Source organism: Lepidothrix coronata, unplaced genomic scaffold (genome assembly GCF_001604755.1).
Source record: "Lepidothrix coronata isolate B3197 unplaced genomic scaffold, Lepidothrix_coronata-1.0 Scaffold35, whole genome shotgun sequence".
NCBI lineage: Eukaryota > Metazoa > Chordata > Aves > Passeriformes > Pipridae > Lepidothrix > Lepidothrix coronata.
Window position 1 is genome coordinate 2,476,535 of NW_016690215.1, and position 13,369 is coordinate 2,489,903.

The 13,369-nt window shown below is 37.6% G+C and overlaps 1 protein-coding gene across 4 annotated transcripts in view; it reads right to left on the reverse strand.

Moving 5' to 3' along the window:
- The window catches only part of ARHGAP6 (Rho GTPase activating protein 6), a 327,622-nt gene that overhangs the window by 17,365 nt on the left and 296,888 nt on the right, over nt 1-13,369 (reverse strand). For all 4 annotated transcript variants that reach the window (XM_017812353.1, XM_017812356.1, XM_017812354.1 and 1 more), the window contains exons 5-8: nt 10,668-10,863; nt 7,560-7,615; nt 3,971-4,121; nt 2,619-2,767 (exon numbers count right to left, since the gene is read on the reverse strand). In XM_017812353.1, the coding sequence (XP_017667842.1) occupies nt 2,619-2,767; nt 3,971-4,121; nt 7,560-7,615; nt 10,668-10,863 (552 nt within the window). The remainder of the gene's footprint in view (nt 1-2,618; nt 2,768-3,970; nt 4,122-7,559; nt 7,616-10,667; nt 10,864-13,369) is intronic.

Here is a 13,369-nt window from a genome sequence, read left to right on the forward strand (position 1 = left end):
TAGGAATATATACTACATTAGACAAGAATGATTGAAAAATATGGCATACATTATTATATCAAAAATTTCATTGTTATATTTGTAATTACACTACTTTTTTTCCCTTCTATTCTTTCAACAGAGCAAAAAGTTGGGATCATGTTCTTCTTCTCTCTGTCTCCCCTTGGTTGCTACTCTTTGAATGCAGAAGAAAATGCCAGCAGTTAAGACTGTAAGTGAATTTCGGCCATTGCACCAGTACTTCTTGCAGGATTATAAAAAAAAAATTCATAAGAGTTATTTTTCATTTGTTTCAATTACACTTGAACGAACAATATTACAAAAGGACATGAAGAGGCACCAAAAAGAGACAGTAATGGAATTCCAAGGAATGAGTGATACAAAATGGATCTTCTCAAAGCAGTACTTTTAAATTTTTTTTGTAGTTGGTCATTTATTGAATACTCCAGTTAAACTTACAACTGTGCACTGACTATACCTGGTTTATCTTTTACAGAGCTCAACTAGACAGCACAGAGCTGACAGTAAAAATCAGTTTTTCCTTTTACTGGTGAGACCACTGTGTAATGTTGGAGAGACATCTGCACTAAGTAGGTGGATGGGTAGTCGCAGCAAACATGTTGGCTCTTTGTTCAGAGACTCATCCCAATATGACTGTGAGAACAGCACACTCCCTTATTTGCACACCACCATGCACCCAGCTGTTTTTCGGGTGACCTGCTTTTTAAACTCTCTCTGAGTTTCAAGTCACCAAGGATGCAGAGGCATGTGGTGCCTCCAGTGTGCCAGGGGCAGCCTCTGGCTGTGCCTGGATCTGCATGTGCAGGCTGTTTGTACAAATAGTGAGTCTTTTCTTAGGGGCAGCCTCAGGGCATCCCTTAAAAAATGTTGTAAACATATCCACTGAAATGAACTGAATGAGTAATTTTAATACAGTTAGTCATCCATCTTCATCTTTGTGAGAGAAGGGCTTTTGAAAGAAATCATGAAGAGGTCCTGTGTGCCAAAGCTTGGCTGTTTTCCTTCCAGTGATAGCAAACAGTCCGATAAAATACTTTCTCTTGCCCTGTATGCCTTTATTCACTTAATTTTTTAATTGTTCATAAATGGCTTAAATAACTGTGAGCAGAATACTGTATTATCTACAAAAGGTATCCATTTGCACATAATATTCCTGATGCTTACAATACTATCAAGAGAGCTTACATAAATCTGCCTTGCCAAAATACCTGTGGCAGAGCTGACGTACTGTTAAGTGGAATGAAAATACCTTTAATACAACTGTTGAGCCAACTCAACTCTCTTAAGCAGGATCTCCTAGCCCTGCAATAAGATCCTCTTGGGTACATTCCTGAACCAACAAAGAACTTTTTGCAGGACCAAGGGGACCATGACCTTAGCTGGCTTATACATGTTTTCAAGCACAGTAAAACTGTTACAAGCTGCTCTTTCTAAGTGCTTTCCATCATAGTGGTGTAGTTTTTTACCAACTCCTTGCTAAGAACAAAAATAATACTATTTAAAGTGAATTTAAAAGTGAAGTAGGCCTAGAAGTCACATGCAGCACACTGGAAGTTAGGACTTGAGGCAGAAACTAGGAAAAACTTAGTCTCAAAGTGCCAATTGTTAAAACCAGGCAACTGCAAAAGGTGTCCAAATTTGATGAAATCAGTAGGATTTTCCACCTGGAAGACAAAATTCTCTAGGAGTTTCAGAAGAGTCTTAGAAGTAACCTCAGAAGTAGATTCTGCTGCAGTTCAGAGGACAGAGAAGTCCATCCCACAGATAAACCAGTTCAGTTCTGTAAGCAGTGACAGACTGTATCCATTCCACTCAAAGTTAACAGAGTTGCCACCTTTTGCAGAGCAGTCTACTAGTCCAAGTCTTTTCCTGGTAGAAAATGGGAAGCCTGGATTTTCAAGTCTTCTCTAGTGTGAACGGGCACAGATGCAGACGTGTGAAGCTCTGAAGTGCAGCTCAGCCCCACTGCTACAGGTATTCTTGTATCTGTGGGGTTAGTGCACACCAACCTCTCCACTGAATTTGGTCCAGACTGCAACAGTAAGGAGGTCAGAAGGAAAACAGGCAAAGATGAACACCCTGACTCCAACTAGTGATGAGGTCTGTCAGTTGAAAGGATACAGCTGGAGTTCCTGTCCTTTGTTTTTCATTTTTCACTACCCAGTGCACACAAGGAAGCTAAAGGAACTAAGAAGTGAACTGCTGTGTCCAAAGGTCATATAAGAAAGTAACAACAGAGAACAAAAAGAGAATGAAAAAGCATATTCTTGCATGCCTGACCTCTTCTGAGTACTTTTTCCATAGAACATAATAGGATAAAACAAGGCTAGATGGATAACATTAAGAACAAGGTTGGTTACGCTGTGAATCAACCAAAGGAAGTTGTAGATGCTTTACTGATTAAGTCATAGAAAAATTAAACTTTCACAGCCCTAAGAACATAGTAAACAACCAAATGGCAAAAGTGTAGGCAAGTAGATTAAATGCCTCCCATCTTTCACAGGTATGCCACCACTGTGAATGTTTCAAGGCTTTCAAGATCTCTTTTCAGACCATCAATTAAGCAAAGTCAAAGGATACAAGTGATCAGGACTTACCTCTTGGCCATCTTTGTCTCTGGTGTCTTCTGCATGGCCAGCTACTGTGGAGAGGAACTGCAGCAGCCGGTGTAGGGTATCGCAGTTACAAGGAGGTAGAAGATAAATGAGAAGCTGTAAGGTGCTTAGCTGTTCATCTGGCTCTAATACTAAGAGGGGAAAAAATATATTCTAAGAAAATCACTCCAACTAACCTAAAAGAAGAACAAATAGACTGTTCCAAGTCCAAGGGAAGGCATAAGAATAGCTTTGTTTAAGGATCATTTCCCTTAGAACGTCAGAAGAAAAAGAGAAAACTTGAAGGAAATATCAAAAGTGCAACAACTACTATTATGAGATTTTTGCCTTGGTTGGTAAACATTTCACTCACAAATTCATAGGAACTTTTCTTATTCTATAAGAGAGCAAAATCCATGTTGCACACTCCATTGCTGCAACTGGACTCCAAAATTCTGCTTACTTTTCTATTTACTCCATTAATTTAAGTACAGCTCCTGGTATATACAGTAGCTGGCAAGCATCCCAGTCAGGTTTCAGTATAGCCATTTTTAATCAGTTTTCTTACAATTTTGCATCTTACAGAGGTCCTGGGAGATTGGAAAAGCAAGTAGAGATATAAAGGATATTCTGCAAACACCATCACTCGAACCTCAATGGTAGCCAGTAAGACAAGACAGAGGTAGGATCTCACACATGGGAGCTAGAAAGATTCTGAAGAACACAAACTGGGCAGCAGCTGAAGCTTGAAGGGTCCAACTTTACTTTTTCCTAAATTTGTGAGAGTCTACACTCAGGCAACACATCGTACTTAATATGATGCCTTTGAGGACCATTAACTATGAAGAAACTTGAATATTTTAAGCTAGGATGGAATTTTGGTCAGTGAACAGCTCTAAAAATTTTAAGATACTGGGATTCAAACTCGAGTCTGTGATCAGGTACTGCTGAACCAATGACAGGGTCAGATTTTAATAGATAACATGAATCACATCCTATATACAAATGCAAAAATATGTATGAGTGAAATAGTTGCTGTTCTAGTTTTCTGGATTACACTTACACAGTATGAACACAAAGGAAAAACCTCAGTAAATTTATACTAAAGGATATACTATATTATTTATATTATATACAATATTATATATATAACATACACTATAGTATAGCATATTATATATAATATAGTATATTAGAATATACTATATTGTTTATAATACATTATATAAATATTTGGAGCAAATCAAGGCTAAAGCCTTAAATGCACAGAATAAAAGAAGATGATTAGTAGAGATAAAAGAATTCAATCAGGTTAGTTTTTCAAAATTGGTAAATAAAGATGCTGCAGAGCTCACAGAGAGTATTGATGAAAGGTGTATAAAGTTCTCTGGTGAGAAGCGGGTCAGGCATGTCACGCAGAAATTCCTTTAACAAAGCAGCAACATCATGAATGCTGTGCTCCTCATCTAATACAACATCTATGCCTCGGTCAAACTCTTCGCGTAACTGGAAAAGAACATGACAGAAAACCACAGTCACTTACTGTCCCAATTAATACATGCCAACATAGAAAATCTTTTAAGAAGTAGATTTACTAATTTTCACTTTTGAGCTTGGGCATGACTAGTTTTTGGTAAGGTCAAAGATATAATTCATGTCTAATTGTTGTTTATTTCATGATACATGACTTAAGGTTTGTACTAGACTATAATAAAATATAGTTTTTTCTTTCCAGCTAATAAATGACACTCTTACATGAAAAAATGTGCCCAAGTATAATTTTTGCAGAAATGCAAGATTCATATCAAAGGCAGAAACCAGGGAGAATAAGGAAAATTGAAAGAAAGGCTTTCTTATACCACCTTACTGCATTATCCCTAGAACCAGAAAAACTAAAATTGAATTTCATAACATTCACAATTTTGTACAAAAACATTAATAATAAGATAATGTTAATATCCACCAAACTCACATTTCTCTTGTGATTTAAGACTCTACGTAAGGATAGCAGCAAGAAGACAGGTTTACTCAAATGGCACGGCACTCGTCCACATACACCTTGTTCTGCCTTTTAATTTAGTTATATTCACTAAGTGATCATCATTACAGAGTTAACATTACAAGGTATTGCTACTTTTTTTCCAGCTACTGTCCTCAGACAAATTCCGTATAATTCAAAGGCATCGTGCTTCCAAAAGGCAGAAGAAATTCCTCTCCCACATCCAAGATACCTTACGAAGAGATAAAAGCCTGCCCTTCTGGAGAGATTTCCCAGCACCAAGAGCAGAATGCTTTCCTCAGGTTGACAGCTCCACTTTTTACTCTCTTTTCATTTTGAAAAGAGTCAAGATGTTTTAAAATTATTTCCTAGAGAAAATTCATATCTTTGCTAACATTATGAGGTATCACAATCTATCTTCTCAGAGAGTAATTACAGTTAAACCTTACTAAAAAAGGAAATTTGAGGTATCAGATTTCTTTACCAGGAATATTACAGATGTACCAAAAAGAGGAAAGAAGCTAAGTCACAAGCAAACTATGTGCCTGTGATAATTTGTGGCAAATCCTGACCACGTGCAAATCTCTCTTGAGTGTGTACAGCATGAAAATCCTGTGTTTTCAGTTGAAATTGTCTTTCATAATGGCTGTGAAAGGTATTGTCTGAAAACCACAGCCTCCATTCTAATTTATTAGGATTACTTTTAACATTATTCATATCGGTCATTACTAATAATGAATAATTATTCTACTAAGACCAGAATATGTTCTTTATCTAGTATTATGCTTCCCCCTGCTGATTTGTTGTCAAAGATTTTTCAGTGCCAACTTGAGGACTTCATTCCTGGCTCAATTCTACTCTCCAGACTGGTGGCAAATGCAGAACATCTCCAAGGAGAACCATGAATTACCTCAATCCAGAAGATTTCTTCTGCATTTACTGCCCAAAAGCAGCTGAGGAAACAGCTTAGCACTGCATCAGGAATTTTTAAGTTTAAACTTTAGGTCTCTCAGACTCCACTCAGAGGGAATACTTTCAGACTTTTGTCTAAAGATACTTATGTTGAACTACAGCATCCACTGGAGCTTATGATATGAGAGATGAGGACAACCATGCTGGGAGAAGGGATGGGAGAGCAGAGCTCCAGCCATGTCACTCTGCAACCTCAGGGTTGAAGCTGCCACCAAGTCACCAGGTCCAGCATCGAGGGCTGCCCACCCTAACGTTGGCAAGAACACTCTGCTCAAGCATCTGTATCGTTTCTGGGCACAACATGGTACCTGGCATCCCAATGCACCAGACCTACCACCTTGAGTCAACACAAGCTCAGGCATCTTTGTCCTACACCCCACTGAACTTGAAGGAGGAGGTTTGTAATAGGTGCACTTGTTCCAGATTTTCTCTTCCTTATGTATTTATTGCAACAAACTACAGTGGAAACATTACATTTTCTAACTGGGAAAGGAAGGAAAACAAAAATATGCTTACTTTCTAGACAAGGAAAACTAATGAACAGCTGCAAAAGCACACCAAAATCTGAGTCCTGGGTTTGGCTTTCCATGGTTCAGAAAATGAGTGGAATTTTAATTGAATCCAGACTTTCCCATGTGTTCATGTTGACAGCATTTATTATTGTAACTGCAAGGGCCAAGCTGATGCTTCCTTGTTGTTTAATGAAATATATCAGTTTATGTAGTTCAATAAATTAGTCAGTGTAATAGAACACATAGATACCCAAATCTTTTTATTTCCTCACCTTTTGAAAACACAAGAAAAATTGGTGAAAGTCATTGATGTTCAAAGTAAAGCTTAGTTCACAAGTAAATGATAGAAGCTCTCTGCTTCCAGAGGTATGATGCAATTGTACTCACCCCTAAATGATAATATATGTTTTGACATTAAAGCTTGCAAGGCAACTTCAATACTTTATCTAGTTCAGTGTTGACCTAACAACTGCCTCTGCAGACCATGAATGTTTTTAGCTTGGTGCTACATCAGCCACTCAACAACAGAAACTGCTAGAGAATAAGCTACAAACCAGCAGGCTATACTGTCCTACCAGCCAAAATCAATTCAGTTTAGCTACTCAAGGTAACTTGACAGAGCGACAAAACATTACACTGTTTTTGCAACAAAGTACTTCGGGGATCAGATGCAGTCAAGCTTTCTTTTGCTTTTTTTCTGTTTGATGCTTTTTGTCTTATACTTCCTGGGAGGGGTATTTTTCTGTAACATTTTATCCCCTCCTTAAACATCACACAAACATTAATTACTATTTCTTACTGCTCTAACTCAATGTATTCCCAACTTCTGGAAATAACAATGCAATATCTAGGGGTGAGGTAACATCCACTTCTGACTTTGTCTCTGAAACCTAATTGTACACCACCTTTGATTTTTCATCATTTGGCTGAAAATAAGACTTGGAAGGACCTGCTCTGACCTTCAAGTTTAGCAGGGGTAAAAGAGAGGTGACATTTAGGAGCAGCAATCTGAGGGTCAAAGAGATTGTTCTGTACTTGCATGTTTTCTCATACCGTGAGTTTTCCAAAAAAGATTTACAGTTTGAGTTTACTTTGGGAGCTTCAGCTGTTTCCGAGATGAAATGAACAGCCAAGTTGTTTTTTTTTTCCCTACAGTGTAACCTTTGGAAAATTTCATCACTGTGGTCTGTTTGGATCTCCAACCCTGTGATACTTTTACAGAGCAAAACATAACAGACTGTTAACCTGCTGAGAACCTGACAAGGATTTCACCAGATGTAAAAGATACTGGAAATGGCCTGTTATGAGCCATCAGAAAAACAAATCACTGATCTAGAAACCCTGAATTTCACCAGGTGATGGATAGGGAGGAAATCACAACAAATAGAATCGGATTTGTTTGTATCATAGCTGGAAGGAAAACCGTATCGTGGAAGGAAAACCATATCCATATCCACTCACCTGTCGTACTCTCTTTTTTGAGCTTCCAACTCTGAATATTCCTACTGTCTGGAGACCTGCAAGTGTAGCACATCATAGAACTGTTTTATCATTAAATTTTCTCCTGACAATTGCATTCAACCCAAGCAATCTGAACTATATGTGTACTTAAAAGAATAATAAAAAAACTAGTAACATATTTCTCTACAAACTTGTACTTACCAGGCTGAGGTAAGACTCAGTTGTGATTAAGAAGCCATCCACTGTGGTTTTTAAGGACCTCACCTAATCTGCAAAATGGTATCTCTGTGACATTTCTTGTGATGCCATTTTGGTAGTGCCACTGCTGCTGCATGAGGAACAGAGGTATGCAGAGAGTGAGGCACTGCTCAGGGTTTGGAGGTGGCACTTCCAGGACTGTCATCCAAGGGAACAGGTTATAAAATAACTAAACGTGTGAGCATTGAGCTGTGTCTTTGGATACAGGAAGCAGTTGGTGTTTGGGGTTACTTACTGGCTCTACAGTGCCTGTCAAGACAAAGTTGAGTTTCCCTCAAAGGGACATAAATAGGGAACTCAGGCAGACTATGAGAGGCAAGAACTCTACATGGGAGTTGTTCAGTTTATAGGGTAGGAACAGTTTTTATACAGAGGGAAGGCTATAAAGAAGCAAAGTGCAGAAGTGTGCCATTTAGACTTAAAGTGATTTGGAAATGGGTGTTGCCTGCTATTCCACAAGAAATTAGTTCAAACCTTCATCTAGCTCTGTAGATACCGCCAGAGTATCAAACAAACAATAACATGGTTATCAAATGGACATACTTTGCAGACTAACAGGACCAGAAAAATTTGAGAGTAAATGCTACCCTAGAGGTGACATGGCCTTTAGCAATGGCAATGTGAGTGGAAATTTTAGAGCCTTAAGGAGCTGTATACTTAACATAATTTTACAGAGTTATACATTTTTGCAAAAAGGATGAAATTATCTATAAGCTACACTTATAACGAAGGGATGTGTCACTTTGCAATGGTGTTTGGAGTTGGAGATTTTCATCAGAGAAATTCAGACAGGATTCTGCTTTCTTGTTTTTAGTCTCAACATGACACATCACTTCAGATCTTCTGTCTTTGATTAACAGAATATTACACTGATGGAATACCATTTAGTAAACCTAGAGACATTAGCAGGGAATCATCCTAGATGGAGATACACATATTGGGCAAAACCCACAAGCTGGTTATCAGTCCCTGCAAAGACATACAGTATTTGTTCTACACTTGACTCCTACAGGGAGTCAAGCTTTACATCTCTGAGACATGATGCCAGGAAAGACAGGTAAGGTGAACAAGGACAGGAGTTTTTATGGCTAAAAACATAACCATTTTTTGTCATATAATGTTCAAAATTATCGTTTAAAGCATTTATCAGAAAATGCTGATGATTTGTTGCTTAAAAATCAGCCTGAAGGCTTTAGAAATCAGAAAGGCTTAAGAATCAGAAACTTGGTCCATCATGTAGCCTTGAATAATGTTCCTACAGGATTCTTGCTAGAACTAGAAGTCCTCTATGATCCCAGTGAGCAAACAGTGATGTCCATCTTTTGCAATCTTTAAATTTCTCTAAGTCGTTCAGTCGCAATGACTGTCTTGTGGACAGCAGATTAAACTGAAAAATGAAGAACATCACTATTTGCCCCAAATTATATCATATTATTGTGTTGTGGGGTACTATAGTGCACTCTTAGACAATGAGCTCCTCATAAATTTCCTTTAAGAGAAAACTTCCATGTAAAGCAAATATTTTAGTAAAGAGTGTTGTACAGAAAAGAATCATTGTTATGACAGTGGGTTTAAGGGGATCAAAAAAATTATCACAGATGATCAAGTGACATAAAATCACAATATCCAAATGATACTCAGCTGAATGGCTTTTTTGGCTGACTCAGATACTTTTATGTTCTCCAGACTCAGCTATCCTTGCTTAAAGGGATGCAAGTCATTCATCTCAACCTTAATCATCCAACACTTATTCATCAGCCATGGTATCTATATTCATCAGCCATGGTATCTAATCTCTGTAAAAGACTAACAGTGACTATCTTTTGTAGTGTTCCTTGATATATTTGTAAGCAACATAGTTTTCAATTACAAATTGTGAAAGCTCAGCATTGCTGTTTAAATTGCAGTGCCTCATCTGCAAAAGCCTTTCATTCAGAGTCAGTAAATTATTTCTTTCTGGTGAAATTAGGCATCAAATGCATCATTTGGTGTTGCAGTCACCATTATTTTATGGTTTGTTTATTATCTGACCATGTGATAACTCTGTCTTGCTGCAGCCAAGTTATTTCAATTCTCATTAAAAAACTTTACAAGGCTAAGATAGTTTGGCAGAGATGCTGAACAGATACCTTGACTGACTATTGTTTCTGCATTACATAAAGCTGTGGGAGGTTCGTGTCTGGACAACCATGAAGACATGAGAAGAATATTGGCAGGAGTCTGTAACTCCCTTTGGAGAGAGCAGGCCTGAGCCTTAGGCTGGTCAGGAGGAATCAAGTCAGAGACAAACTGAGTAGTCAGACTTCAAGCCTTGTAGAGAACAGGAAAAAGCTTCTCGAAGCTTAATATATATTTAGCATGGGATTTTTTCTTTTTCTGTCTTCAAATATCAGAAGTCTTGCACTGTAGTATAAACTGTTCATTTAGCTCTCACACCATAAGATCCACTGGTTGTGAAGAATGACTCCAGACTGACTGGCACATTTCAAACTTTTATTCTCAAGGTATAGGTAAACCTGTGGGGTATGAAGAGTCGTTCCTGCAGAACTGAGCACCCCAATAAAAGATAAGTGACCTCCAAGAAAATCTCTATCCCCACACTCTATGGGTCAGTTTCCAAGCTTGTAGCACAGAGCCCTAGTTAGGGAATTTATCATCTAAGTACGACACAAGTAAGTCTCATACTGTAAGTGAGACTATCTTTAGCAAGAGGCAAAATAGGAGGGAAAGTGTCTAACTTTCAAAGATGACCTTGCAGTTGGAAGCATATAGTTTCTTCTTAAAATGTGCATTTATTTATATTACAGTAAAAATACATCTGCCCCTCCTGGGAAAACAAAATATTCTTACCATGCTTTTCCAAGTGCTGGCAGCAACTATCTACAAGCCGGGGAACCTGCCTGTAAATAGGGTTCAGGCTTAGTTTCTTATCTCTTGCCTTTTCTTTCTTGCTCTGGGCTTCTGCTGGCAAAGACAGCTGTAGAGCCTCCAACAATCGTGACTGATTGTCATCAAGATCTGTAATAGAGTCCACAGACATCGCACCCTGTAAAATACACACACATGAATAATCAGTACGGCTGGAGAAATATAAATGTCATAGGACCTCATCTAACAAAGAATTTGCCTACCTGCATTTTAAACAAACTAATATGAAAATATAATTTGCTACAAAGTTTTTATAAATTAATGAAGTTATAATACCAGTGTAATGGATGGGAAAACCACAATGGTACCAACGCTATTCTTAACACATTACAAGAAATACAAATTAAGATATTGGAAAACCTAAGTGCTTTCCACTCATTCGCCACATTTTTTTACTGTTATAAACCTGCACATACTGCAGGACAAGGGTGAATCATGGTCTGTGTGTGTACATCAGCAGTACCATATTTATGTGCATGGAGACAAATACACATTTTTAAACCTGATTCCCTACTTCTTCTGTAGCTTGGACCATTGTATCAGTGAAACTCATGCAAACAGATTTAAAACTATACACTATATACAGTCAAGAGTTAATAACACAAATACATACAGCTGTGGAGTTTGAATTAATCCCACATTATCACAGAACAAAGACACACCAGAGAAGCAGAGGGGTAATATTCTTTAGATAATTCTACTTCATGTATCTTCATATTTCAAAATCATTAAAATTCCAATGAAAGCTTTGAAAGCTATGTTTGGATTACAGCAAGGTACAGAAGTTCAAGCAGTCTGTAAAGGAAAAAGCAGTACAAGCAGCAGGAGGTTTATGGCATGTTTCAATGTTCACACTTGAAAAACAAGTGAGTTTTTTTTCAAACCACAAGATTACTGTCACTTCAAAATTACCAAGTTCCTCAACTGTTATTAAACTTATCAGGCAGAAACATTTTAGAGGACATATAGGCTTACAAACAATAATAAAACAAAAAGAAAACTTTTGGGGTTTATTCCTATTAAAAATATGTTGTAAAGTTTTTTCTTTCTCTCCAAAACACAGCACAAATTTTACAGTAACATAAAAAGTACTGTACAGGGATCCAGTGTGTCATGTAAAGAAGAAAATGTAAATTCCTACTCAAAACTTTGCTGACAACTATAGTTTCTTAAAAGCACACTGTTCTGATGACAGGTATTTTATAGACTGCTAGTTAGATCTCAACGTGTATTATATGAGAACATTACAGCAGCCTGCAAGGGAATTTCAAGCTCTAGAAGTATTTTCTTCCATCAGCCCAGCCAACCAAACTTTACAAATATTTCCAACTCATAAAAAGTCCAATGAGATTTCAAATTCATTAAAAATTTCTAGTTTGTAATGTCTTTTCAAAAAAAACATTTAACTTACCAGGTATAATTATGTTTCTTATAACTCATGGAAGACATATAAATAAAGCACAGTGAAGTTTTTATTTTTTTTACCCACATTTTTATATACAATTACTAGACCCTTTAGAATGCAACTTTTGACGTTTATTTCTGATGTCTCTCAAAAGTACATCTGCTTGATTCCCTTTACCATTTCCTGCCAAATGGAAACAAAAACAAACAAACAAGCAAACAAAAACCTGAAACCAAACAAGAAACTCTGGCTAGGATCCATGTGTGTTAAATTCCAACTGAACGATTTTTTGATTTTGTTTTTTATAGTTTGGCATTCCAGACATCAAGTTAATTGATTGACACTGAAAATCCTAACAACGCCCTGACCGCTGCAGCTCCCAAGCAGATCCTATACAACACATGCCCTCCTTTATACCCTGCCTTAACTGGTCCTCTCCTGTCTGCAAAGCATCCTCATCTCATGAATCATTATTATCACAGAGTCACTTAAGTCGGATTCAGATCCCTAAAATAGATGTAAATACAGTCAGTTCACCGTTGTCCTTGGGCATTTTATCAAACTTGTGGATTAACTGGAGCTACCTTTAAGAAGGGTGACCTTAAGTTCAGTGACTGAAGTACAGCACTGCTTGGCAATACCAAGTCCAGGCCAGCTCTGATTTTAAACTTCAAAGTCTACAGGAAAACACTACCAACATATTCCATGGATCCAGCTCAAACTCAGCTAGACCTATTAGTTCAGGCTCAGACAGATCTATAGGACAGCTGAGGAACTACGGAGGAGACTGTGCTCACTGCTGCCCACTACTCCAGGACTAGTAACACATACACAGTGATACTTGGGCTGCAGTGCCCAACAACAGAAGAAAAACAAGTTCCATCTGCTAGGCATTACCTGTGTACATAATGGATACCAGTCTCTGCTCCCCCATGACAAGCTCAAAATCTAAAGTCTTAAGCTAAACACAAAGAAACACAAAGGAAAGTGAAATTTAAAGAGAAGATGGAAAGAGCAAAAAGAAAATCAAGGACAGAGGAATAGGTGTTCAATGAAGGTCAGATGAAGCTTTTCTTTACCATTTTACTTTTTTAGGGTTTTAGAAGGCTTTTCTCTTTTGAAAAGATGAGCAACATTAGAGTATGCACGGGATCCATTTCAATTCCATACATTATGCTATTTCAGTAGTAAAGCAGTATGACTGAACTCCTCATACTTA